We start from the raw sequence: 25,284 nt of genomic DNA, 5'->3' as shown, positions 1-25,284 counted from the left end.
AGTACCTACCTACCTCTGAGGCATCGAGTAATACTCTGTAGAAGAGGTAGTAATAAGAACGGAACATTGTAAGGACCACTGAGCCAAGTAAATAGAAGCCCCTGCTCTACGCCATTCTCTTGAGAACGCTAACCCGAAAGGGCTTTGACCTGAGTTCTTTGATTGCTGCACTGCAATTTTAACCTCCTCCCAGGGTCGAAGTTATTGTCGGCCGCGGCGAAATAGGGCTGGAATTGAGGGAAATCTTCACTGCAATTTTAACGTCCACCGGGTGTCAAAATTCCCGTCGGCTACGGTTCTGTAGGGCTGTTGATTTTTCACTGCGATTTTAACGCCCTCTCTGGGATCCAAGTTATTGTCAACACTACTCAACCGATCCCCACAGGATGTGACCCTCCCCTTCAGTTGCACTGCCGTTTTAGCCCCTCGCCGGGTCTACAGTGCGTGACAAGTATCTTGCTATGTGTATAGACAAAAGCATTCCTAGATGATTAAATTTCTTAGATGAATGTAATCCATCTAAGCCATGCCGTGGCCACACATACCCAAATCTGTGCGATCCCTCAGTTATGATTTCTGTAGGTAGCATCAGCGGCTTGTAGGTTAGGTAGTTTCATGCCAGGTATCAAATCATCAACGGATTTAAGATTGAGTTTGTTGTGTTTCACAGAGTTGAGAGAGTTACTGGTTTTCGTATTTAGAAGCATCTGATTGGTCGTTGGAGACGGGCTCCGCTTCATCGGGGATCCACTTACCCAATGCGGTAATTGCTATCCCGCTCAAGTCAAATGCTAAGTCCGCGATAGCATCATGGACAATGAATTGCTATCAAGATGGAAGGACTTAATGATTTCTCGGAGTTAATGATGAGTTCAGTATATAGCTCAGAGTTTTAAAAATTCAAGTATAAAGACCTCGTTGAGGGCGGTGGTTGAAGAGTTCAGTATCATCTATCATTCAACAGCAACAATAACAAACTCACTACACTTCTACTCAAATCTTTATACCGAATTTTTATTAAAATGTCTCTGCAATATGCCAAGGATCAGCCTGAAGGCTTTGTCAACAAACTTGAACGAGTCGCCATCATCGGTGTAAGATCTCCAACTCTTTCTACCACACAATCACTAACACAACACAGGCTGGCGGAAGTGTTGGCAAGTATCTAACCAAGCATATCATCGACACCGGAAAACATACAGTCACCGCAATCACTCGCAAAGGAAGCACCAACACTGTTCCCCAAGGTGCCCATGTCATCGCAGTCGACTACGAAGATGAAAGCTCCCTCGTCGAGGCCCTCAAGGGACAGCAGTTCCTCGCCATATCCCTTTCCGTCCACGCATCTCCCGGTACCCAAGAGCGAATCGTTCGCGCTGCTTCTACTGCGGGTGTACCTTGGATCATGCCTAATGTCTACGGCATTGACATCACCAACAAGTCCCTCGCTGAAGAGAACATGACCGGCGGAGGCATCTACCCCGGCATCAACGCTATTGAGGAAGCAGGTGTTTCATCCTGGATTGCCATGTGCTGCTCTTTCTGGTACGAGTTTTCCGTCTGTCAGGGTCCTCAATGGTACGGTTTCGACTTTAGCAATGGCCAGAAGAAGGTTACTTTCTACGACGATGGTAATACCCAGATCAACACTTCAACCTGGGACCAATGTGGTCGGGCTTTTGCTTCCCTGCTTAGTCTCAAGGTCATCCCCGATGATGAGAACGACAAGTCTCCCACGATTTCCCAGTGGCGAAACAAGCCCCTCTACATCTCGAGCTTCCTTCTCTCTCAGCGACAGATGCTTGACAGTCTCCAGCGCGTGACTGGTACTACAGACAAGGATTGGACTATTGAGCATGAGGATGTCAAGAAGCGATGGCAGCGTGGTGTTGACATGGTCAAAAGCGGTGATCGATCTGGTTGGGCGCTGGCTATGTACGCGCGTACATTCTTTCCCAACGGTGATGGCAACTTTGGGGCCAAGTACGGGCTTGCCAACGATGCTTTGGGATTGCCTGAGGAGGATTTGGATGAGGCCAGTGCCAAGGCTATCAAGATGGCTGAGGATAACTACAACTATTTTATGAACCGAACTCACTAAATGGGAGTGTTAATTGGTATATAGTGGCGACTCATACCTCAGAAGCTCAACGTCAATGGGAGGGTTAATAGCAAGTAGTTTGTGTAATAAGTAGAATACGAATGTTAGGAATATTTATGTTACCTATAAACGCTTACTGGAATAATGACAATAGTGTTCCCGAAGAAACAAAAAGTAACAGTTGCTCCCACCAGCAAAAGAATGATCCCGCCCGGGCTCGAACCGGGGACCTTCTCCGTGTAAAGGAGATGCCATAACCAACTAGGCCACAAGACCGGGTCTATTTGAGATGTGAGAAATATGTCTAGTATTGCCCCAAGTACACCGCTTACTCTCCCCACAAGTAAAAGACACGATCGTCTCCACACGCAAAAAGTGAGGTTCTGCCCGGGCTCGAACCGGGGACCTTCTCGGTGTTAACGAGATGTCATAACCAACTAGACCACAGTACCTAAGGTATCCTGATGTTTGGATGTTGAAGAGATGTCCAGTTGGTGTCTATATTCGCGCAATGCTCGATAAAACAAGAGTTGGATTTTGGACAAGCAAATAGTGAAGAGACTTCTGATTCGTCTGTTGGATTTGTTTCTTTGTCTGTCTTAGTTTAGTGGATAGTATGTGTTGTGGCGGTCCCCTGGTTGCTGCATGCTGAACTGATATGCAGAGATTTCAACAGGGATTGGTCTTTAATGTTATGCATCAATTTTGAAATTAAACTTATTTTCAACATTTGTTACTCGAATAATAGTTTGTGTAACTTGATCGATATGATCCTCCATAACCTCCAGTGACAGATGGCTCCATGTCTTCATCAGAGCTTGACCGGATCGCTACTACCCTGGAGAGCCACCCGTCTTGGCACCTTGGCAATTTATCCAGACGAACGGTAGCAGAGCCTCAGGAACTTCATCCAAATTTGGAGAATGGCTTGATGTAAATTATCTATAATTTGAACACAATTGGCTGACCCTGAGACATTTGCAGGCACAGAAACAGAAATCGATCGGTTTGGGAACGATCCTGCAAGAAGCTGAAGCTTTATTTGACAGTGTCAGGACTTTCTTAGAAACACAAGGTTACTCGGCATCTGTTCCTTGAAAGATTCTGTTTACTTGCTTAACCGCTGAACTCACTTGGCCATTAAGCAATGCCCCTCGGAGACGGTCAACTCGTCGGGCAACTACTATGTAGATCTGCAACTGCAATTCTCTCACCCAAAAACCCAACGGGCGCATCTCCAACCTCCACAAGTCAACATCCCAGAAACCGAATAACTATTACTCAATAAATCCACAGAAACCAGAGCACAAACTTGGGGAAACCCCTCAAGGTCGCGGGGCATATCGCGGAGTCTGAATAAACTGGATAACTTGATGATTTCTTCACGTAATAAAAAACTCCTTCTCCAGACTATCAACACGGGGTTAATTGGAGACAGAAAACTCAATCAAGCGAAGGGACCCGATATTCATTCCACATGGCATGCGTACCCCTTCAGCTGTAGCCGGTCAATGCCGGTCTAAATACTACGAGAACAGCAGCAAGAGTCAAGAGTTGTTGCTGGTTGAGGAGCCGGTTCGACCGGTCAACTCGGTTAAGTCGGATCTTGGGACGGGGTTAGCACGGGCCAGTAAAAGGACAAAGAGCCGCAAGTTGATACATTCTGCTGATAGACAGTCCAGTAATCTGTTCAACAGCAACGTTATCTTGTCAATATCCACAAGTCAGACACATAAAACTAAGCTCATGGAGTGTTTGGGGCTTACTCCACTGAAGGGTTTGGCGACAGAAACCCAGAGTCTGCTGATTGTAGTCGAGGTTGGGGTAATGATACTTTGTCTAGCCGCGTAGCCGATCACTACGCGAGAATGTGCCTGCCTAGAAATAAAGACCTATTAATCTGATCATAATCCAAGTAAACTATGCTTAAAGAAGAATCCTTTGGAGAAGGGTTTTTGATAATGTTTGCAATAAAGCCCGCTGATGCCGGAGAACGCCTAGTCTGGTTCCATCGTCGGCTCCGAACCTTGACTCTTGGATGGATCCCTAGTTATGGGGAAATGATAAGAGATGCTCTGTGAGTCTCAGGGCTTTGAAACAAATGTAAAATATTGAGTATATCGAGACTGGGGATGTATTGATAACTATCTGGTTGAGTGTATGTCATCCCGATATGAGGACAGTGGCTGGTAGAACAGGAACAATATCTCCCAATTCCAAGCTACAAAAAAGAAAATGTCACCTAGAAACAATTCTAGAACAAAAAGAGATAGGCTCTTCCCCGGCCCGGGGCAAAAAAACGCATCCCCACAACGTCATTCCGTTGATCATCCCAATCTGTCATGGTGTGACTACCAGAGTGTGGATCGTCATACTCCAACAAGTGCGCCCTTCTACTTACTCAAGACTTGGACAGCAAAGGTTTACTACCGTAATCTCACAGAGATCGCCATGTCCGAATAGATAGTCTAGAACTAGGTAGTCTAACCCAGCTATGGGGAGTGATCCTCCGTTAACGGGCTACCGACTGACATTTAAATAACTAAACCCCCTTCCCCCAATTCCTCTCCCCAAAACTTGTCGTTCATCACTATACCCTTCACCATGGAGTCCCAAGCCCCACGGGACAAAAACGTCCACATCGACGACTCAGCTGCTTTGGAACAGCTCGGCCACAAGCAGGAACTCAAGCGCAACTTTTCCAAAATCTCCCTCCTCGGTCTCGCTTTCGCTATCCTCAACACATGGACTGCTCTCTCAGCGTCCATCAGTCTGGCTCTGCCATCTGGTGGTCCCAGCTCTGTTATCTGGGGTCTCATGGTTGCTGGAATATGTAACCTCTGCTTAGCCGCTCCTCTGGCAGAAATGCTGTCCGCGTATCCAACTGCTGGTGGTCAGTACCATTGGGCTGCTCTGCTAGCTTGGCCACGATGGTCGAGGGGTATCAGTTATGTCACTGGTTGGATCAACGCAGCTGGCTATGTCGTCTTGACAGCGACTGCGCCTTTGCTTGGAAGTGTTTTTGTTACCGACGCTATTACTTTTATGCATCCTACCTACGAAACCAAGCCTTGGCACCAGTTCCTTATTTATCTCGCCTTTACTCTGATCGCTTTGGTCATCAACGTCTTTGCCAACCGACTACTCCCACTCTTCAACAAAGCCGCTTTTCTCTGGAGTATCTCTGGTTTTATCATTATCAGCATTACCGTTCTGGCCTGTGCTGCACCTGATTACCAGAGTGGGTCCTTTGTATACGGAAAGTTCATCAACGAGGTTGGATGGCCCGATGGTGTTGCTTGGATGCTTGGACTCCTCCAAGGCGCTTTTGCCCTCACGGGCTTCGACGCTGCGGCTCATATGATTGAGGAAATTCCAAATGCACGCGTGGAAGGCCCGAGAATTATGATCTGGTGCATCCTTATCGGTATGCTGTCTGGCTTCATCTTTCTGTCGTGCCTCTTGTTCGTTCTCAAGGACGTTCAGAATGTTATCGAGTCTCCCGCAGGCGCACTGCTGCAGATGTACTTTGACGCTACTGGCAGTAAAGCCGGAAGTGTCTGCCTAATCGTCTTCTCCATCGTCTGTATGGTATTTACCGCTACTGCTATCATGACTACCAGTGCGCGCATGACATACTCTTTCAGTCGCGACCGCGGACTTCCTTTCAGCCGCGTCTGGGCCAAGGTTCATCCAAGTCTGGACGTACCCGTCAATGCATTAATTTGGACGACTGGCTGGGTAATTGTCTTTGGACTTATTCTCCTGGGAAGTTCCAGCGCTTTCAACGCTATCACTGCGGCTTCGGTTGTGGCTCTGGGCGTCACATACGCCATTCCTCCTGCGATTCACCTCCTCCGTGGAGGCAACAGACTTCCCGAAGATAGACCGTTCAAGCTGAGCACTCCAGTGCGCTGGATTTGCAGTCTTGTTGGTATTGCGTGGGCTATCCTTACTACAGTTCTGTTTGTCTTCCCACCCGAGCTCCCTGTTACACCTACCAACATGAACTACTGTATCGCTGCGTTTGGAGTTATCTTGTTCCTTTCCGTCGGTACGTGGATCTTTGATGGAAGGAAGAATTACAAGGGGCCTCTTATTGAGATCAGTATGGACGGCGCTACTTTGGAGGGCGCGTCTATGGCTGAGACGACATGCACGTCTAATCATGAGGATGATATGAAGAGCCATAAGCCTTAGATAATGAGATTTCGCTAGTAGATAAATATGTAAATATTATTTTTGTTTCGTGTATATCATCCATCCCTTTAACGTTGTGCCTTCTTTGATGTCGTAAATCGTTATTTTCCAGAGACGTGACTATAATGTGATGCGCTATTCTTAGACATAATACCGTGTACTGCGATCCCGACCATGATGCCCAGGCGACCTTCCCCGTCGATGACTCCGCGATCTCGATTCCCTAACAACAAGAGGCGGCGGCGCCGAAATGCTCGACCGATGGGACCGTCTGCTTCGCGAGCGGTGGTGATGGTGCCGAGGCTCTTCCTTGTAATGATACCACTTCTCCCTCTCTTGCGGCGGCGCACCCAGATTAAGGCACGAGCGAATGATCCAGAGAAGGAGGAGAACCCCAAAGACGGAACCAATGACAATCCCTGCAATTGCGCCGGCGCTTAGGTTTGAGTTGTTGTTTCCATCGTTTGTTACAGCGACGGTGACGGTTTCAACGGTTTGACGGGAGACGAGAGTTGGTGGCTGTGAGAGTGTTGATGAGGAGAGGGCTCGGGCGAGGATTTGGCCTAGGCCTAGGTCTTTTAACGGTGCCATCGGTTTTGTCTTTGTATTGGATGTCGGTAATGATAGAAGCAGTGACAATGAAAGAAGGTAGACCAAAGACCGGGTCAATTGAACGATGAGGAAATCGGGATCAATTTAACTATTTGGTGTCCCTTAGATGAGTGATTTAACTAAACCTAATTCCCAACTTCAATTGCATGAGAGGCTGGGAATAAGGAACAAAATACGACTTTTGGACGTCATAATATCATCAATATGTACGAACAATCACAAGTCTCTCTGTCCTCTTCCCCGCTCAATGGAGTTCTCCATGAGCTTAATCCTGGGACCTGAACCAGTCTTTGTCTTGTCTCGGTTGTTTAATTGCAGATCTTAAGACAATCGGTACTTTAGCCGTCAACCAAAGACACACCCAATGTGATGTTCTATTACTTACAACTCCATGACGTATTCATAAGCGTAGATTGAATCCTGGCTAGTTCAGCTCTCAATTCAAGGAACTTTAGCTCTTGTTTGACACTAACCTAGCTCAACGGCAGTTCCTGGGGAGCTTCCGTTGCGAGGGAAGATATTTGATTGGGTTGTTAATATGACATGCTTCAGGTTGTGCTTGTCAATTGAGTCTCGGCTGATTGACAGTTTCAAGGAACTAAAGTGCTGCATCCACTTTCACGTTTGTCAGCCGTGTATTGTGATGTTTAATCCTGGTGCTGCTCAAGGCTTGTTAATTGGGGACTGCTGAGGTCTTATACCAGGCTTTCACCCCATGTCTACAATGCCTGACTTTGATCAATTGGCCTCTTCACGAGGTGGCTAGGTTGCCAACGTCTTATACAAGTAGCATGGCCCCCGACGACCGACAACGAAACCAGGTTTTTATAAAAGCAGTATCAGAGACTATAAACTTATACGTTATTAACCTTCTTTAATCCATGATGAAAATGATTTGTATGTGTATTCAATTGTCGAGTTATCAGCTCTGATGGTTATCTTCAGAAGAGAGCTCAACTCCAACTTCTGGAAAAGAAATACATATACATGAAAAGAAGTTCCACCAGATAACAATCCTCAAACTGACATGCTTCTTACTATTTACTGTCCTCACGGTGTCAGAAAAACTAGCCGCTGGAAGCATAAGAGACGAAATTAGTAGGTTAGCTTATGCTACTTAGACCATGCTCTTTAGTCCATTTATTTTTATACACTTAGACTCAGGAGGTCAACGTTTCTGCAATCCCCTAGACTATTTACAAAACTGAAATCGCATTATCGTGATATCGCTTATCTGACTCTCAACTACCGCCGATCGTTGCGCATAAATTCATGTGGAGGCGCGGTAAAGCGCGGCTACGATATGACCGCGGACCGAACAACACCCACCGATTCGGTTAATCTTACTCGAACGAGGACCTCATGTATCACGAAACTGGTCATGAGGTTACCTATCAGTGGGGGGGTTGCGAGTCGGTGTCTTCGACTTAAAGACTCGTTGTAGAACTATCAAACGAATAACTTTGTTCGATTGTCACCAACTCTATACTTATCTTATTTATTACCCAACAAGTAAAGATGACGCGAAACCTCCGGATTGCTGTGTTGGAGTGTGATACACCGTTTCCCGCTGTCCTTGAAAAGCGAGGACCATATGGAGATGTCTTTCGTACTCTCCTCGATAAGGGACTCAAGCATGAGACATTAGGTGACAAGGCGAAGGATGTGAGCTATGAGATTAGCAGATGGGATGTCGTCACAGCCCAGGAATATCCTAGCATTGAAGAAGTTGATGGCTTCTTGTTGACGGGAAGCAGTTCGTGGCCACCCAACTCTCAAGGTGGAAGAAAGCTGACATGGGTTTAGAACATACATCCTTCGCTGATGACTCTTGGATTTTGAAGCTTGTCGAGTTTGTTCAAAAGATTTACACAGCTACGGATAAACCCATCGTGGGTATCTGTTTCGGTCACCAGATCATCGCTCGAGCACTGCGCGCAAAGGTTGCTGTTAGCCCTGGCGGTTGGGAAGTCTGCGTCGACAGAATCGACCTCAACGAGACAGGCCAAAAACTCTTGGGTGTTCCATCGCTTGTAAGTGCCCTTTAATAATCTGAAATTATGTCTCTAATAGATACAGGGCCTCCATCAAATGCACAGGGACGCAGTCCTCGAAATCCCAGAGGGTCTTGTCAGTCTTGGTAGCAGCTCCAAGTGTGAGGTGCAAGGACTCTACAAGCCCGGCCGTATCATATCCTTCCAGGCTCATCCCGAGTTTGATGACTTCATCATGGAGCGGATTATGGAGGCGAGATATGCGCAAAAGATCTTTTCTCAGGAAATGTATGAGGAGGGCATTACAAGGGCGAGGGCGGCGCACGATGGAGTTTTGGTGGCGGCCAAGATTTGGGAGTTTTTACTTGGCAACTAATCAGTATGCTTTGGCCTTTTGATGACTGTATGATAGCATTGATAGATTATTGAACTTTGGATATAACGGATTGCAGAACGTGGTCAGATGTATTGCATGTGCCCCGAGGACTCTATATTATACAACGAGGCGGGTATCAAAGAATAATAATGTCCTTTCACGCAAAAGAGATCCAGATCTGACGCTCGCGCATCGCCCTGCATAATATCCAAGGACTAACTTGCTCTGGCGGCAGCTCCCAAATATGCTCTAGCAGGACCAAAGTCTGTCTCATGTTTCCAAGCCCGATTGTATCCAGCATTGTCTGCAGTCGCGTCCTGAGGACCTGCTGTACTGCCGGGTCAGATGTGCTACACCCAATAACAGCTAATGGCCAGCAAAGACTTGTGTTTATCCTGACCGTCGCGGGAAATTGATCCAGCAGAGTGACCGCTTCGGCAACCGCGGACTCGATCAGTGCGCGTTGAAAGCTGTCTTGGGGCTGCTGGTGTGGTTTACCAAGGACTGTCCAGAGGTATAACAGCGCGGCTTGTTTCCATACCAAGCCTGCGAGGCGCGTGTACGGGGTGACGGAGGGGTCTGGGTAGAAGCCCATGACTTGGGACTGCAGGAAAGCAAAGTTGACAATGTTGTCGGGGCTTGGTGACATGACGCCGTCTTCGGTCGGAGACGACATGACCTGTCCCAGATGAAAGATCTGACATATTAGGATGAGAATTTCGAGCCAGCATCCACATAGCTGTCCGACGTATTTGCGGCCAACCAAGTTCCTGGCCCTTACTTCTATGTCTGGGCTGAGTAGTGATTGAGAGTTGTACTGCGGATCAATCGAGATCATACTCGTGGCTGCTATGTGCATGTAGTACTCGATAAGAAAGTCTGGTAAATCGTCGTATACATGGTTTTGTGCGCCTGTGAGTAGCGTGCTCACTAATGACTTTGATGCTGTCAGATGGTCAAATATTGTACCGTGAATATCGCCTTTAGCGACCTGGTAGATAGATGTTAGTGATAGCAGCGATATGATGCGAGAGAGAACAAACCTCGGTTAAACACATTATTAAACTCCCAACGGTCAAGACAAGTGTATTTTCGGCGTTGCCAGAAACGTATTCGTCGACAACATTCCTAAACATCCGCAGTGAGTCGGTATAATACCTCTGAGCAACCTCATCACTTGGATGACGCTCGGCTGATGCTTGCCGATGAGCAGCACTTTGAGCGAGGATGAGTTGCAGCACGAGAGGTTTTGAGAAGGCCAGGGGTATGAGTTTTGAGATGAAGGGATTCACATCGGTGGATCCATTGCCCATGCTGTTGGCTGTCCGGGCTAGGTAATAGCTGAGTAGTTCATATGAGTGATGTCCCTGCTCTGGGAGCATCGACATTGGCATAATGATATTTCCATTGAGTGGGAGTCCTGATTCTGATGATGGCTGTAGAGCGAGAGTGAGAGCGTTGGCGGTATCTGGGTCGTATGTTGCTTGTATGGCAGTTGGAGAATCTGATGACGATGTGGATGATGACGGTGAGGGGGAAGGCTGATGATGGTGCTGGGCGTTATCGTCAACAACAGACTCGACAGGATCATCATCGACATCGATATGAGTATCACCCTCAACATCAGCATCCATCATGTGAGTATCTCCATAGGCCGGAGAACTATCGCCATTATGGGGAACTCGGTCATGCTCCGGGATTGAGTCCGGTAGTACGGGGTCAGTGACCGAGTGCGGGTCGTGCTGTTCAAGTTCATGATCAGGGTCCTGGCTGTGTCGTATTGAAGAAGCAATACTGGTCTGAGAGCCAGTTGAAGAAGCACCGAATGAAGGTCTTGCTACCCTAGTACTGTTCGTTGCTGTTGATACCTTGGCATTGCTTGTAGGGGCAGGCTCTGGCCAGATACAGTCGAGCTTATTGCGTTTGCAACCGCTGCAGATTGGTTTACTGCATTATTCACGTAAGCTAGAAGAATCTAGATATGGATCGATATACTATGGAGGTGTACCTCTCATCACACTTCTTTTTGCGCTTCCTACAGGTAAAGCACCCGGTCCTACTGCGGATTATAGGCATAGGACGCATGCCCGAGGTAGAAGGGGTTGGGTTTGTTGGTGACATAGTGGATAAAGGACAACCGGCCAGAAGACGAGCAGCGGTAATAGGTAGTCAGAGTGCGTGCGGCGCGGTTACAGCGCAGCGCAGCGGCAGTAAGAGGGAGAGTAAATCGGATCGTGGCTCCGGAATAAGCGAGTCAAGTGGAGATTCTGGTTTGTTTGCGGGGAAAAGAACAAGAGAGAATCCTTCTAGATTGTCAGTCAGTTTCTCTCTATCAGTTTTACTATCACTATCAGTACTAGTCTAGTCTCATCTCGTCTAGATAGTTTACCCTACACCTCGCCTCACCTCATTTATCGCCTCACCTCTTGACAGTACGGTAGTCTACTCTTCACCGAGTCAAAAGACTAGAATAGCCCACCTTCTCAAATTGTTCTAGACAAAACAACCGTCAACAAGTACCTTGAAGTAACACTCCCGGCCCTCCACGACATCCTCTCCGAGGTTCTGTGGAACCAACCCCTTCAGATCTTCCCCCGACTCAGTGAAGATAAGATTGACTCGGTGACATCTGAACCGGCCCCGCGGAGGTACGTACCTTTTGCTCTGATCTCATGCTCCGATCCTGGAACTCATGAGCCGAAGCGGCAAACATAACATGCCAGAGACTCTTTATTAGGTCTTGTATTGCCTGCTCTAGCTCAAGCTGATCTATTGCTCTAGAAGTTGTCGTCGTGTCCATCTAATTTTATTGCTTTCTTTTTCTCTTGTCGATTCCATCTACGATACCCCCCTCACAAGTAATCATGATGAACATGAGGCTTCTTCGGCAGCAATGCCTTCGCACCAAGCCATCACTGGCTACGCGCATTTCCACCAGAGGTTTCGCATCTCAAAAAGATGTAAGTAACAATTATCCAACTATCCACACAAACAATGACTGACAATCCTATAGCTCCTCGGTTCAAGCCTCGAGCAAGGCGACCCTGAGATCCATGCCATTCTCAAGCGCGTATGTATCTACACACTCACTATCTACTGGCACTTCTAACCCCATCACAGGAAGAGAAGCGTCAGAACCACTTCATCAACCTCATCCCCTCCGAAAACTTCACCTCGCGATCAGTTCTCGATGCCCTAGGCAGTGTCATGCAAAACAAGTACTCCGAGGGCTACCCAGGAGCACGATACTACGGCGGCAATGAACACATCGATGAGGCCGAACGTCTTTGCCAATCCAGAGCTCTCGAGACTTTCCGTCTTGACCCCGAGAAGTGGGGTGTCAACGTTCAGCGTATGTCTCCCAACTCAAATCTCATCATGACTGATACTAACTGACATGGTGAAGCACTCTCTGGATCCCCAGCCAACCTCTACGCTTACTCTGCTATCCTCAACACCCACGATCGCATCATGGGTCTTGACCTTCCCCATGGAGGCCATCTCTCCCACGGCTACCAGATCCCCGGCAAGAAGATCTCCATGATCTCAAAGTACTACGAGACCTTCCCCTACCGACTCAACGAGGAGACTGGCCTGATCGACTACGAAAAGCTGCGCGAGAACGCCCTGCTGTACCGCCCCAAGGTCATCGTAGCAGGAACATCTGCCTATTCCCGCCTTATCGATTATGAGCGCATGCGCGCCATTGCCAATGAGGCTGGTGCTTACCTTCTCTCTGATATGGCTCACGTTTCCGGTCTTGTCGCTGCTGGTGTTATCGGAACACCCTTTGATGACTCTGACATCGTCACGACCACCACCCACAAGTCCCTGCGCGGACCTCGCGGCGCCATGATCTTCTACCGCAAGGGCGTGCGAAGCACAGACAAGAAGGGCAAGCAGATCATGTACGACCTCGAGGGCCCCATCAACGCGTCCGTCTTCCCCGGCCACCAAGGCGGTCCTCACAACCACACCATCACCGCCCTCGCTGTCGCCCTCAAGCAGGCCCAGACACCTGAGTTCAAGGACTACCAAGAAAAGGTCCTCGCAAACTCCCAAGCCATGGCCAACCAGCTCACTGACCTCGGCTACTCGCTTGTCTCTGGCGGCACCGACAACCACCTCGTTCTCGTGGACCTCAAGCCCAAGGGTATCGACGGCGCGCGTGTGGAGCGCGTGCTTGAACTCGTTGGCGTAGCGAGTAACAAGAACACCGTGCCTGGTGACCGCTCGGCGCTGAAGCCGGGCGGTCTCCGTCTGGGAACGCCCGCCATGACGACGCGGGGCTTCAACGGCGAGGACTTTAAGCGCGTGGCCGATATTGTTGACCGCGGCGTGAAGATCACTCTGGCGGTTGATAAGGATGCGCGTGCTGCGGCTGAGGCTAAGGGAGCTAAGAACCCAGGTACCGTCAAGAACTTTTTGGAGTTTTTGGGTGATGGATCCAGTGTCAAGGAGATTGCTGCGCTGCGCGATGAGGTTGCTGAGTGGGTTGGAGGATTCCCTCAGCCTTGGCTCAAGTCATGATGTTTTAATGAGTGGAAGCAAGATTAATTTTGGCGTTTGGAAAATAGTACATTGATAGCAGAATTGAATAACATGATATTAAGACTATCTACTCGTAACCTATTATCACGAACTTGTGTCTTGTTGTTGTTATAGTATCGCTCATACCATGACCTCTTATCATGATCTACATGACACTGTAAGGCAAGAGAAAACATCTGCGTAATCAGCAACGCATCAATGGTCATGCCAAATTTTTGACCAAATACTCTACTAACGAACATCCACACAATTGAGTCAAAATTACATGATAATGATTATTTCTGTACATCAAGTTCCGTTCCCAAACTCCGAAAAGTTCCAATCCTCGGAATTTCATCAAAAGCTTCCCCGCATAAATTACCCAGAAATTTCCCAAGGTACAATCTGGGGTTTTATCTCTACATGACTCAGTGAAAGAAGTAAGTAGAGTGTACCATCACAGGCGGCTAATCCTGGCTTCTTCAGGGTAATAAATCCATCATGACAAAGATAGCAAGTATAAGTACTTGCTCTAGTGGGGTTACTCAAGTACCCTCGTGGCCTGATGATAACCCCTGCTCATGCGGATCCTCCATCTCCAACTCTGATGACGCTACGTTGTAAGAAAACGCCTTCTTTACTGGGGCCGGGCAGTGACTCCGAGGTACCTCTGTGCTGGTTTGAACGGAGCGGCGCCGAAGACGGAAACTCTGAGAGGGAGAGATAGTAAATGGGGGGAGGAGGCCATCTAAAACTATCATCATCATACTCACTCACTCACTCAACACCCCTTTCTTTCACGTCTCGCAACCACAATCACAATCACAATGTCTGGTCTCTTTGCTCGTCAAGCTTGGGCTACTGCCTCCAAGGTCCGATCTACTGCTCTGCGAGCACCAAAGGTTGCGTTTACCTGCAGAGTCAACAACATTGCTCCCCGACGATCATTTTCAGTTTCCATGAACCGTGAGTCTTGAAATCATTATCAAATCAATTCATTTCTAACACATCTATAGTTCTGGCTAGAAAATACACTGAGAGCCACGAATGGATTGACGTAGCCGCCGATGGCAAGACCTGTACGTTCAAGTTCTCGCCTCACCAAAACATCCCAATTAACAATTCTCAGGCACAATTGGCATTTCAAACTACGCCGCTGAAGCTCTCGGCGACGTAGTCTACGTGGAACTCCCCGCAGTAGGCGAAGAGACAGCCCAGGGCGAGTCCTTTGGCAGCGTCGAGTCCGTCAAGTCAGCCTCTGACATCAACTCGCCCGTTTCTGGTTCCGTCGTCGAGGTCAACGACCCCATCGTCGAGACACCTGCTGATCTCGGCAAGGACCCTGAGAAGAGTGGCTGGTTGATCAAGGTTGAGGCTGAGGATGTTTCTGCTTTGGATGCACTGATGGATGAGGCTGCTTATGCCGAGCACATCAAGGGGGAGCACTAAGCGAAGAGGCAGTGGTTTAATTAATGTTTGTGATTTAAAAAGCAAGATATCAAGACACTTTCCAACAAGGAATTTCATTTTTTTAAAACAGAATTATTGCCATGTAATTTACCATCGCTTCGACCTATGTTGTATTATCTTGTTAATTCTTGGTCGTGGTATTCGGGGCGCCTCACAGTTGATGTAAGCCCATCAGCACTTGGTCCTGTCAACCTTGATTGTAGCAAAGGTCTTCGTCTTCACAAAACATGTTTTATCACTTTAATAACAGGAAGGGTTTCTCAAATATTTCAACTCGTAAATTTAGTCTAGTAGTTATATGACTTTTTCTCTAGAAAATCCATTTATCATATCTCGCACAAACTCCGCCAATACAGAGATCAGTTCGCCATAGTTGAATAGCTTCCCAACAAACCATTCCAAATGCACATCATGGTTGAATATGATATCTATTTCCCCCCTTTCGCTCAAACCCTATTAAAAAAACCAACCGCTAATATGACGTAAAATCCATTATTTCCTTTTCACCATTTACAAGTCCTCAGATCCCTCGACAGGAGGGCATGTGCAGAACAGGTTGGTGTCACCGTAAGCATCATCCACTCGGCCGACAGAGGGCCACATCTTCTTCTCCCGGAGCCAGGGGAGAGGGTAGGCTGCCTCCTCACGGGTGTAGGGGCGGTCCCACTCGGAGGAGAGGAGGTCTTCTTGGGGATGAGGGGCGTTGGTGAGGATGTTGTTCTTGCGGGGAACCTTGCCAGACTCGATGTCGGCGATCTCCTTGCGGATCTGGATGAGGGCGTCGCAGAAGCGGTCAAGCTCAGCTCGAGATTCAGACTCGGTGGGCTCGATCATGAGGGTTCCTGAGACGGGGAAACTCATGGTAGGAGAGTGGAAACCGTAATCGGCCAATCGTTTGGCAATGTCGGCAACCTCAACACCGGCTGTGTCCTTGAAGGGTCGGACGTCCAGGATGAACTCGTGAGCGCATCGGCCCTGGGCGTTGGTGTAGACGACCTTGTAGTGGGGGAGGAGGCGGGACATGATGTAGTTGGCGTTGAGGAGAGCGGTACCAGTTTGCTTGGTAAGACCATCACCACCCATCATGAGGATATAAGTGTGGCTGATGGGAAGAATGGAAGCGCTACCCCAAGGAGCGGCACTGATGGGAGCAACAGCGGTGCTATCACGCTCGGCACCAATGCGCTGAGGGTCGATCTCAGGGTGACCAGGCAGGTAAGGAGCGAGGTGCTTCTTGACGGCAATAGGACCGACACCAGGGCCACCACCACCGTGGGGAATACAGAAGGTCTTGTGGAGGTTAAGATGGCAGACATCAGCGCCGATATCACCAGGAGAGCAAAGACCGATCTGGGCGTTCATGTTGGCACCGTCCATGTAGACGAGACCACCGTGCTCGTGAACAAGATCGCAGACTTGCTTAATCTCGGGCTCAAAGACACCAAAGGTGGAGGGGTAGGTAACCATGATAGCAGCGAGCTCATCAGCGTGCTTGACACACTTGGCCTTGAGATCCTCAATGTCCAGGTTACCAGTCTTGCCGTCACACTTGACGGTGACGACCTTCATGCCAGCCATAGCGGCCGAGGCAGGGTTGGTACCGTGGGCAGAAACGGGGATCAGGCAAACCTTTCGCTTCTCGCCAGAGCGAGCCTCGTGGTAGGCCTTTATGCAGCGAAGACCGGCAAACTCACCCTGAGCACCAGAGTTGGGCTGCAGAGTTGTAGCGTCCATACCAGTGATCTCGGACAAGTTCTTGGCGAGGGAGCTGATAAGGGCCTGGTAACCGGAAGCCTGCTCGACAGGGGCGAAGGGGTGGATGTTGTTGATACCGGGGTCGGAAACGGGGAGCATCTCGGTGGTGGCGTTGAGCTTCATGGTGCAAGAGCCCAGAGGGATCATGGAGTGTACGAGAGAGACATCCTTAGACTGGAGGTGGTAGATGTATCGAAGAAGCTCGGTCTCGGTGTGGTACTGGTTGAAGACAGGCTGCTCGAGATAGGCAGATTTTCGCTGGAGAGAAGCGGGGATCTCATCGTTGAGGAACTTGGCCTTGTCTGACTCGAGAGCGGCGTTAAAGTCAGACTCGGAAACGCCAAAGATCTTGACAAGGTTGCCGAGGCTCTCAAGGGTGACACCCTCGTGGAGAGAGAAGCCAACCTTGTCATCGGCGACGCGGCGGAGGTTGATGCTCTGAGAATCAGCCTTCTCGTGGACCTTGGCAATAGCCTCAGGAGAGCCCTTGAGAGTGACAGTGTCGAAAAGAACAGAGCCATCCTCGCGGAGACCCTCAGTGTGGAGCTTGAACTCGCCCTTCTCAAGGATGAGGCTCTGAGCGAGACGGGTCTTGCTCCAGATATCCTCAGCGATAGTCTTGAGACCCTTGGGACCGTGATAGACAGCGTAGAAAGCAGACATGTTGGCGAGAAGAGCCTGGGCAGTGCAGATGTTGCTGGTAGCCTTTTCACGTCGAATGTGCTGCTCACGAGTCTGGAGAGCAAGACGAAGAGCAGGCTTTCCGAGACGATCCTTGGAAACACCAACGAGACGACCGGGGATCTTGCGCTTGTACTTCTCAGATGTGGCAAAGAAGGCAGCGTGGGGACCACCGTAGCCCAGAGGAACACCGAATCGCTGAGAGTTACCAATGGCAATGTCAGCGCCAAAGTCTCCAGGGGGCTTGAGCATGGTAAGAGCGAGCAGATCGGTAGATGCGCTGAGGAGAGCCTTCTTCTCGTGGACGATATCGGCGAGGGCCTGGTAGTCGTGGACACCACCGTGGGTATCGGGGTACTGGATCAGAGTGCCAATGAGGTCACCCTCGACTTCGCGGACGAGCTTAGAGTTATCAGCAAGAACATCACCAATGACGAGCTTGATGTTGAAGCCCTCAGCTCGGGACTGCAGGACGGAGATGGTCTGTGGGTGGCAGTTCTCTGAGACGACAAAGGTCTTTTGGCCCTTGCCCTTGGGGGCGTTGGCCATTGACATGGTCATGGCCTCGGCAGCGGCGGTAGCCTCGTCGAGAACAGAGGCATTGGCAATGTCAAGACCGGTCAAATCGGTGATGAGAGTCTGGAAGTTGAGGAGGGACTGAAGGCGACCCTGGCTGATCTCAGCCTGGTAGGGAGTGTAGCTGGTATACCAAGCAGGGTTCTCGAGAACATTGCGCTGGATAACAGCAGGAACAAGAGTTCCGTAGTAACCAGCACCGATGAAAGACTCGTAAACCTTGTTGTTCTTTGCGAGCTTGCGCATCTCCTTCTGGATGTAGTGCTCGGTGCGACCATTAACAGGGACAGCGGTTTCGGCGCCGCCCTCGTACCACTGCTCAACGAGGTTAAGACCCTTTTGCTTCCTCCTGACCTGCGGGGGGATAGTCTGTTCGAGGAACTCCTCCATGGAGCTCACGGGAGGGTCGAGCATCTTGAGCATTTCTGTTTGCTCGCTCGACTCGCTGCCGATGTGCCTCCTTGAGAAGAGCTCATGCTCATGCAGTTTGGTACTGCTCTGGGACTCGACGAAGCGAGGAGCCTGGGTGGTGGCTGTGACTGAGAATGCCCTTGATGAGACGGCATTGAGACGAATTGTTTGTGTGAGGCGAGGTTGAAGGGTGATGGGGGAGCGACGAGACTGACGGGCGAGCCGTTGTCCGATACGAGTAGCAGACATCATGATGAAGATATCCGCTCGTAATTCCCAACTATGATGATGGAGGAGAGAAAGAGAGAGAAAGATGCTTGTTCCAAAATGTCATCAAAGAACAGCGTCGCTCCTAAAGTTTTAAGGGTTTATCCATCATGGACTGCGAGTGGCGTATCGGCCATGATGGTCCGATCTTGCAGCCGGTTTGCTTCCTTCTCCAAAAAGTCCAGGCCCGGGAAAAAAGAAAAAGGTACATCGAGGTACATGATCTACGTTCCCCAGTTCCAGAAGGTCTCTTTCTTTTTTAGTGGTGACTCGGTGAAGCGCGGCAACTAAAGATGACAAGCTAATGCGCGACAAAAGCCGTGATTGGTTCCTCTTGACTCAGTGAAACCCAGTGACTCGGTGAAAGATAAGTCGCTAATTTGGGGTCGAGCCTTATCTGCCCTGGCAAATTCACCGAGTCAACTGCCAAAACGGCTTAAAGCTACAGTGCATCTTCACTGAGTCAATGCGCTACAACCAAGGGAACTAATCAGGTGGTCGGCGCATAAAGCCGTGGGTCCTGGAGAAGCCAAGACGTTATCACCAACAAGAATCTAAGAGGTTGTACAGCAGAGAGACTAACTAAACTAGAGTACATCTCTTACTTCCTCGGTCTCGTAACCGAAACCTGGTCCGAGTTCGGAAAGGTCTGGTTGCACCTTGATAAGGAAGATAGATCGGTAGTCAAGGTGAACTGGCTAGATTGACACGTCTTCTAGAAGACTGCCATGCATCTCTGGCCTTGTGACATTTTTAGACTCTCGTTAACTTTGACTTTGCACGGATTTCCGGTCAAAAACCCGGGGTTGCATCGCCGGAATACGTCTATTACTCCGGTGCTACGGCTTAGGGTAGCCACAGTTGACCCCATGATGCTTATTTCATACAACACATGGAGCAAGATAGGATGACTGCAGTATGTGTACTTTTGGTTCGTGGTTCGTGTTACAGCTGACTTTGATAAGAATATTATTGGTCTAGATGTTGATTAGATCAGTAATTGACTGATAAGGCCACTTGGGCCCACCATGTTGATCTGCAAAATAACCTATACTTCTGTCAGAGTATAGGCCCGATGAACTCTCTGAAATGATTAAAGACAAACAAAAAAACACGTGCAAGAAACATGAAATTTTTACAAAGATATCGGGGAAGATTTTAGGACTCATTGATTATATCATAAACATTGAACAACAATATTCAACAAAGGGAAATACCATCTACTACAATGTACAAATCACCAGAACAATGTTCATGGAGCAGAGCAAATAACGAATTTTACCCATAATAAAGAATCATGGCTTGTTCAGAAGTCTTTCAACAGTGAGAATGCATTGTTCTTCAGCTAGTCAATGAAGGGCAGCAAGTACAAAATCAAGCACGCAGAAGCCCTCTGGGCTCGTGTTTCTCAACGTCTCGAACACTGATCAACTCACGACTTAGCCAACAACTGCAACAATGTCACCAGAGAAATACGAAGGAAAACCTCTCAGAGGTGCACCCCTGTGCAAAAAGCACTTCCTAGACCATGTACTAGGCCACAAGACAAAATCAAAGGAACCAACTCGCATCCAACCACGAAGAGTTGCAAAAGACAAACATCTCCTGGCGAAGACCAACACAAAGAAACGGCAGTCAGACGAGGAGTTGTCCAGCTCAAGCACGAAGCGAAGAAAGATTAATAAACCATTTACCAGTTTACTCGAACAGCAGGTGAGTCAAATCACCGAGCAAGCCGCAGAGAAGGGTCCTCATAACTGTTCGTTTGGTCCTGCGCCATGGGAATGCCACAAGTGCATATCCTATTTTGCTGAGTTTGTGGTTGAAAAGCTTGCCATCGTGAAGCCTGAAGCACCGGTTGCTAACATGGCTACTGTTGGGAAGATCTTGAAACTAAACTCCAGAATGGATTTTGAGGGAGGCGAAATGATCACTTTTGAGTGGGAGGGTATGTCATATGTCATTGACGCTTGTAGGGCCCCTATGTTTATGATTCTTTAAACAACGGTGAGTGCTTGCTATGAATCCAGAAAGACCTGATTTACAGACGGTGATGGAAGACTTGGGCGAGAAAAGTGATTGATAATTAAAGTATAGTCAAATCAACATGAAACTCAATATCGTGCATTGTAGAGAGAAAGTGATAATGACCTAAAGTGAAGTTGCCTGATCAGGATATGATAGTGTTGGAAAACCTGCATCTTGCCGCATATGCTGTGCCACCCTTCTGACGACCGTGATTTGCGTGAAACTGTGACTCAACTGTCATAATTCTTAGCTATTACCCCAATAGACAACTGTTTCACTGACCAGCCAATCATGGTTGCACATATGCGGAAAACCAGGTATGCATAAAGTGAATCTCCATGAATGAAGTTTAGACGGCAGATACAATATCCTTCTTCTCAACAGGAGCAGCGGGTTCGGGGATGGGCCCCGGGGGAGTCGAATCGGACGGCCAAATCGTCGGGACAGTGTCGTCCCAGAACTTCCACTCAGATGCTCCCAGCGGAGCAGAAACATATGGACTCGCCATATTCTCGTATATAGTCTTGGTGAAAAACAATAGGACGGCGAAATGTCGAAGGTAGGTATGGAAACTTGTACATTGATTCAGAGGCAACTGCAATGTCATGTCCATTCTAGGTAGGCACTACCAGCCTCAACAGAATTCCAGATATCTGGCCCAAACTCTGCCAATACAGAGATCATTTCGCCATAGTTAGCTTCCCATTACAATACTCCAAATGTAATGACCTATGTTGCGAAGGACCAATGAGCCAAAGTACCCAAAAACAAAGGCCCCGTTACAAGGGACAGAGGTAAACGGGTCTATATCTGCTTGCCGATAACTTATCATGGTTGAATATACCATCGCTCCCACTGTTGCAGAACACTGGGACAAGCACACTTCGCCATATTTGAGTAGCTTCCCATGCGTCATTGCACCATGTGACATTAAGTTATAGACAAGTTCCATGTCAACTGCCGATTCTTGTTCTTTTGAAGAGTGGCAAACAAGCGCGAATATTGCGATCCAATCGCAAGCCGCAGCTAGAGTGGATGGTGTCAGTGGCAATCAGCCTTGAAGCTTAGTTTTGCAACTACATGCCGGTTTTTAATGGCCATAAGACCAAATAAAGATTAAGGTGAGAATCGCATTAATTCTGCAATTACTAGAAAAGACTCTGAGCCATGTATAATGTTTAAGATCTATATATCTAAGTAAATATCTATCTCAAATCTTCAACACCAACACTACCGCGATACCCTATCCATGCCCCTGTCCTTGTCTCGAATCTCGAACCATCCATCGTGGATCATCACGCGGAATCCTAAACCAACCGCCAAAATAACTCATGCCAAAACCCCACTACTCAAGCTCAAATCGCCAACCAGATCACACTACGAGAATAGGACCCCTCATTCTACAGGGATGATCAAAGCACAAAGGCCGCATCTATCTTGTATATAAGACCCTGCATGGTCCAGATCAAAGGACATTTCTTTTCTTCATCCTCACCTCAAACATCAACTACTATAACACCCTTTTTAAACAACTTCCTTCCAACCACCAAACAATCTTCACAATGGCTGGCGACTGTGGCTGCTCTGGTGCCTCTTCTTGCAACTGCGGCTCTAGCTGTAAGTCAACAGACATGATCCTCGCATGGTTCGATACTAATTATATCTTAGGCTCTTGCTCTGGCTGCGGCAAATAAACAACTTGATCTTTGATCATTCGGATACCACTTGTTCTAGGCCCAAGCTTGGGTCAAGATACATCCTTTGACGACGAATCACGGACGGAGTTATGAAGGGCGGAGTTGAGATCATGATGTGATTGGGATATGCGCTTGGATAGTTAGCTACAGATTAAGCTTAAATACTACCCTTGTGCTGAGTATTCTCTTGAGCTTGTTGTATCCATATCTAATGCAGTTCCATATTGAGCGAACCTTGATCAAGTCTGGCCACTCTTGTTGCCGAAACATCACAATATAGTTGCTGCAGTGAGTAAAAGAGAATTCAAAATTTGGCAAGGAAATATGAGTCAACTATAGAGTTTTTCTCTATTATAAAACCTCCTGCACCCCCGAAAATCTCCAGTCTCACTCCACCAACATCATCAAAATGGAAGGGATGCCATCACCACCGGCTGGACTGTCATCTCTGCCCCCTGAGTTGGGCGATTATATCGCCAGCTTCTTAACCAACCGCGACATCAAATCACTGCGCCTCACATCTTCTTCTGTATGCAGAATCGTCACCTTGCGACTAGAACGGGTTTTCATTGGGGCAAACCCCCGCAACATCCAAGTCGCTTATGAAGTCGCAAACCACGAAACCTTTCGCAAGCGCGTGAAAGAGATAATTTGGGACGAGACCTATTTTAACCGGGAAAGTGTAGCAATGCGTGACTACTCAAAGAATGATTGGTATACTCATTTGTGCAGAGACGAGATTGGTCGACTGGCTATGAGCAAGGGAAGGCCGGGCGATGCTGCCAGAATGTGCCAGCTTGCAGCAGCCATGGGGTCAGTGGAATCTATTGAAGTCTACAAAGAGTTGCTGCGAGGGCAGAGCTCGGTGCTCGAGTCCGGGGCGGATGTCAAAGCATTCGAATATGCCCTCGACAGATTCACTTCGTTGCGCCGAGTAACCATCTCGACCAAGACCCACGGGAGATTATTCATGCCCATATACCAGACACCCATGATCCGATCGTTTCCCTATGGTTTCGTGTATCCTTTCCCACGTCCTGTCATTCAGGGGTCCTACTTCTTTCGAAACAACGAGACGATTGAGAGACGCGGTGTGTATAGCACCCTGAGGGCGCTTGCAAAACATGGAAAACACAATGTATCAGAATTCATCATTGACGACGAGATGAGATATCGCCTTGGGCGTTCTGATGGAACCGATGACAAGACCGCGCTCGCCGACCTCCGTTCACTCGTTCAAAGGCCTGGCTTCCATAGACTACATCTACATAACAAACATCCGATCCAGATGTACAAAGTTCTGGAGAAAGCAGAAAATCTACAAAGTCTTTGCTTCCAAGTAGAAGATTATGATCCGAGTCACAGATGGAATCCCTCGGCCGCGCAAGCGTCAGATGGAGTGGCGGCTCAAATGAACATATCCTTGAATTTCCTATGCCACTCTCCCAAAGCCTGCAGAACCTCGCAATCAAAGGAGTACGCGTGGATGCAGATAGCCTGGCCGCGGCCTTGGCTCCTTTAGCTTCACTTCGCTCTCTGGAGTTGCGTTCTGTTTTCTTTTATCATCGGATACGTGATGGGTCTCTGGTGGGCGTCGGGTGTTCGCAAAATGCCAGGGACTTTCTCTATGCTTTGAGAGACAAGACTGACTGGCGTAGTCGACCTTTGCGGCCCAAGGTGACAATTCTATTTTCAGAAATGCTCCGTTCACCGGTCCAGATTTTGAAGATTGATTCGCAAGTCAATGAGTTTCTGTATGAAGATGGGGAAAATCCGTTTTCGCCCACGGAATATTGCCGCGATATTATGTCTCATGAGATGAGCTACATCATATGGATGCGCAGTGGTAAAGGATTCTGGATAGACGAACTTGATCCAGAGTATGAGCGACCAAACTACGACGAGAATATACTGGAACGTCTGCACCGTGAGCAAAACTTCTCGATACGCGAACTCAGACGACCCAATTCCTGGGGGGATGGACCTTGGGGACCTCAAACATGCCCTACATTGGAAGAACAGGGTATAGATCCTGACTGCGGGGGATAACTCGAATAGATGGAGACCTTGGAGAGACAGGTATGAGAATATCGTGAGATGAAATATACAAATCATGAATGAAGGCTTAAAACAATAAGGCGAGTTCCTTGACTTGACGTAATTTGATACAGATACTAGGATGATCAATGGAAAAGATCCCGTGACTTTATGAAACAGCGATTTACCCTGCTGATTTCACACCGAGAACCTGATTCATGTGCACTGCTCGAACCGAAGAGTTTAGCATGTGACAAAGACAATGACCCAAGGTTCAAGTCAGAAAATGGAATGGATGGACTGCGCCAACCGAGAAAGCTCACGTGTGACTTTTCTATTGTTAATTCCTTTCTTTCATTGCCATACTCTTTTTACTTGACTATTATTCTATCGTGGGGTTTTCTGTCTCTGTCTCTTTCTTTTACTGTTTCGTTTTGTTAGGGAATGACATGCATCTGCAGAGCTGAGTGACCTAAAGTCGCGGGGCAGAAACGCTGGAAAGCAACCACTACAATCCGGGGTAAACCTGCAGAGCTGAATGACGCTGCC

The 25,284-nt window shown here is 48.3% G+C and overlaps 13 protein-coding genes and 2 non-coding genes across 15 annotated transcripts; 9 read left to right on the top strand and 6 right to left on the bottom strand.

Annotated features, from left to right (window-relative positions):
• Window positions 1-1,022: 1,022 nt before the first annotated feature.
• Window positions 1,023-2,101, top strand: FGSG_08346 (uncharacterized protein; the record flags this gene model as incomplete). Its single annotated transcript, XM_011322137.1, has 2 exons — window positions 1,023-1,094; window positions 1,142-2,101. The coding sequence occupies 2 exons, from the start codon at window positions 1,023-1,025 to the stop codon at window positions 2,099-2,101; spliced, it is 1,032 nt and encodes a 343-aa protein (XP_011320439.1).
• Window positions 2,102-2,303: 202 nt separating this feature from the next.
• Window positions 2,304-2,377, bottom strand: FGSG_20712. Its single transcript has one exon. It is a non-coding gene; the product is annotated as a tRNA-Val (tRNA).
• A 102-nt stretch (window positions 2,378-2,479) lies between these two features.
• On the bottom strand, window positions 2,480-2,553 carry FGSG_20711. The gene has a single exon. It is a non-coding gene; the product is annotated as a tRNA-Val (tRNA).
• Window positions 2,554-3,583: 1,030 nt separating this feature from the next.
• Window positions 3,584-3,952, top strand: FGSG_13384 (uncharacterized protein; the record flags this gene model as incomplete). The annotated part of the gene is made up of 1 exon (XM_011322136.1): window positions 3,584-3,952. The coding sequence occupies one exon, from the start codon at window positions 3,584-3,586 to the stop codon at window positions 3,950-3,952; it is 369 nt and encodes a 122-aa protein (XP_011320438.1).
• Window positions 3,953-4,673: 721 nt separating this feature from the next.
• FGSG_08347 (uncharacterized protein) lies at window positions 4,674-6,301 on the top strand (the record flags this gene model as incomplete). Its single annotated transcript, XM_011322135.1, has 1 exon — window positions 4,674-6,301. Exon 1 carries the CDS (start codon window positions 4,706-4,708, stop codon window positions 6,299-6,301), a length of 1,596 nt encoding a protein of 531 aa, XP_011320437.1. The 5' UTR covers window positions 4,674-4,705.
• A 46-nt stretch (window positions 6,302-6,347) lies between these two features.
• On the bottom strand, window positions 6,348-6,934 carry FGSG_13383 (uncharacterized protein). Its single transcript, XM_011322134.1, has one exon. It carries the CDS (start codon window positions 6,890-6,892, stop codon window positions 6,443-6,445), a length of 450 nt encoding a protein of 149 aa, XP_011320436.1. The 5' UTR covers window positions 6,893-6,934; the 3' UTR covers window positions 6,348-6,442.
• A 1,467-nt stretch (window positions 6,935-8,401) lies between these two features.
• FGSG_08348 (uncharacterized protein) lies at window positions 8,402-9,335 on the top strand. The gene is made up of 3 exons (XM_011322133.1): window positions 8,402-8,669; window positions 8,720-8,946; window positions 8,993-9,335. Exons 1-3 carry the CDS (start codon window positions 8,432-8,434, stop codon window positions 9,281-9,283), a joined length of 756 nt encoding a protein of 251 aa, XP_011320435.1. The 5' UTR covers window positions 8,402-8,431; the 3' UTR covers window positions 9,284-9,335.
• Window positions 9,336-9,440: 105 nt separating this feature from the next.
• On the bottom strand, window positions 9,441-11,404 carry FGSG_08349 (uncharacterized protein; the record flags this gene model as incomplete). Its single annotated transcript, XM_011322132.1, has 3 exons — window positions 9,441-10,274; window positions 10,327-11,215; window positions 11,292-11,404. The coding sequence occupies 3 exons, from the start codon at window positions 11,402-11,404 to the stop codon at window positions 9,441-9,443; spliced, it is 1,836 nt and encodes a 611-aa protein (XP_011320434.1).
• Window positions 11,405-12,102: 698 nt separating this feature from the next.
• On the top strand, window positions 12,103-13,900 carry FGSG_08350 (serine hydroxymethyltransferase). Its single transcript, XM_011322131.1, has 4 exons — window positions 12,103-12,243; window positions 12,297-12,353; window positions 12,404-12,635; window positions 12,690-13,900. The coding sequence occupies exons 1-4, from the start codon at window positions 12,148-12,150 to the stop codon at window positions 13,811-13,813; spliced, it is 1,509 nt and encodes a 502-aa protein (XP_011320433.1). The 5' UTR covers window positions 12,103-12,147; the 3' UTR covers window positions 13,814-13,900.
• Window positions 13,901-14,578: 678 nt separating this feature from the next.
• Window positions 14,579-15,369, top strand: FGSG_08351 (glycine cleavage system H protein). The gene is made up of 3 exons (XM_011322130.1): window positions 14,579-14,779; window positions 14,830-14,892; window positions 14,943-15,369. Exons 1-3 carry the CDS (start codon window positions 14,641-14,643, stop codon window positions 15,260-15,262), a joined length of 522 nt encoding a protein of 173 aa, XP_011320432.1. The 5' UTR covers window positions 14,579-14,640; the 3' UTR covers window positions 15,263-15,369.
• Window positions 15,370-15,513: 144 nt separating this feature from the next.
• Window positions 15,514-18,963, bottom strand: FGSG_08352 (glycine dehydrogenase). The gene has a single exon (XM_011322129.1). The coding sequence runs from the start codon at window positions 18,956-18,958 to the stop codon at window positions 15,794-15,796; it is 3,165 nt and encodes a 1,054-aa protein (XP_011320431.1). The 5' UTR covers window positions 18,959-18,963; the 3' UTR covers window positions 15,514-15,793.
• Window positions 18,964-20,431: 1,468 nt separating this feature from the next.
• FGSG_08353 (uncharacterized protein) lies at window positions 20,432-21,056 on the top strand (the record flags this gene model as incomplete). The annotated part of the gene is made up of 2 exons (XM_011322128.1): window positions 20,432-20,921; window positions 21,004-21,056. 2 exons carry the CDS (start codon window positions 20,432-20,434, stop codon window positions 21,054-21,056), a joined length of 543 nt encoding a protein of 180 aa, XP_011320430.1.
• A 25-nt stretch (window positions 21,057-21,081) lies between these two features.
• Window positions 21,082-21,625, bottom strand: FGSG_13382 (uncharacterized protein). Its single transcript, XM_011322127.1, has 2 exons — window positions 21,284-21,625; window positions 21,082-21,235 (listed from the first exon to the last, which is right to left on the bottom strand). The coding sequence occupies exon 1, from the start codon at window positions 21,612-21,614 to the stop codon at window positions 21,351-21,353; it is 264 nt and encodes an 87-aa protein (XP_011320429.1). The 5' UTR covers window positions 21,615-21,625; the 3' UTR covers window positions 21,082-21,235; window positions 21,284-21,350.
• A 938-nt stretch (window positions 21,626-22,563) lies between these two features.
• FGSG_08354 (uncharacterized protein) lies at window positions 22,564-22,791 on the top strand (the record flags this gene model as incomplete). Its single annotated transcript, XM_011322126.1, has 2 exons — window positions 22,564-22,618; window positions 22,736-22,791. The coding sequence occupies 2 exons, from the start codon at window positions 22,564-22,566 to the stop codon at window positions 22,789-22,791; spliced, it is 111 nt and encodes a 36-aa protein (XP_011320428.1).
• A 316-nt stretch (window positions 22,792-23,107) lies between these two features.
• Window positions 23,108-24,747, top strand: FGSG_13381 (uncharacterized protein; the record flags this gene model as incomplete). The annotated part of the gene is made up of 2 exons (XM_011322125.1): window positions 23,108-24,174; window positions 24,357-24,747. The coding sequence occupies 2 exons, from the start codon at window positions 23,108-23,110 to the stop codon at window positions 24,745-24,747; spliced, it is 1,458 nt and encodes a 485-aa protein (XP_011320427.1).
• Between the last annotated feature and the right edge of the window lie 537 nt (window positions 24,748-25,284).

Source organism: Fusarium graminearum, chromosome 2, assembly GCF_000240135.3.
Source record: "Fusarium graminearum PH-1 chromosome 2, whole genome shotgun sequence".
In the NCBI taxonomy this organism is placed as follows: Eukaryota; Fungi; Ascomycota; class Sordariomycetes; order Hypocreales; family Nectriaceae; genus Fusarium; species Fusarium graminearum.
This window is presented reverse-complemented; position numbering and strand designations above follow the sequence as displayed.

Bases quoted from the DNA above. Each gene is read 5' to 3' on its own strand.
- FGSG_13382 (XM_011322127.1), bottom strand. From the start codon at position 21,614: ATGGACATGACATTGCAGTTGCCTCTGAATCAATGTACAAGTTTCCAT.
- FGSG_08350 (XM_011322131.1), top strand. From the start codon at position 12,148: ATGATGAACATGAGGCTTCTTCGGCAGCAATGCCTTCGCACCAAGCCA. The intron at 12,244-12,296 runs GTAAGTAACAAT...ACAATCCTATAG, and splicing joins GTTTCGCATCTCAAAAAGAT to CTCCTCGGTTCAAGCCTCGA. The intron at 12,636-12,689 runs GTATGTCTCCCA...GACATGGTGAAG, and splicing joins GTGGGGTGTCAACGTTCAGC to CACTCTCTGGATCCCCAGCC.
- FGSG_13383 (XM_011322134.1), bottom strand. From the start codon at position 6,892: ATGGCACCGTTAAAAGACCTAGGCCTAGGCCAAATCCTCGCCCGAGCC.
- FGSG_08351 (XM_011322130.1), top strand. From the start codon at position 14,641: ATGTCTGGTCTCTTTGCTCGTCAAGCTTGGGCTACTGCCTCCAAGGTC. The intron at 14,780-14,829 runs GTGAGTCTTGAA...ACACATCTATAG, and splicing joins ATTTTCAGTTTCCATGAACC to TTCTGGCTAGAAAATACACT. The intron at 14,893-14,942 runs GTACGTTCAAGT...AACAATTCTCAG, and splicing joins AGCCGCCGATGGCAAGACCT to GCACAATTGGCATTTCAAAC.
- FGSG_08348 (XM_011322133.1), top strand. From the start codon at position 8,432: ATGACGCGAAACCTCCGGATTGCTGTGTTGGAGTGTGATACACCGTTT. The intron at 8,670-8,719 runs GTTCGTGGCCAC...ACATGGGTTTAG, and splicing joins CTTCTTGTTGACGGGAAGCA to AACATACATCCTTCGCTGAT. The intron at 8,947-8,992 runs GTAAGTGCCCTT...TAATAGATACAG, and splicing joins TCTTGGGTGTTCCATCGCTT to GGCCTCCATCAAATGCACAG.
- FGSG_08352 (XM_011322129.1), bottom strand. From the start codon at position 18,958: ATGATGTCTGCTACTCGTATCGGACAACGGCTCGCCCGTCAGTCTCGT.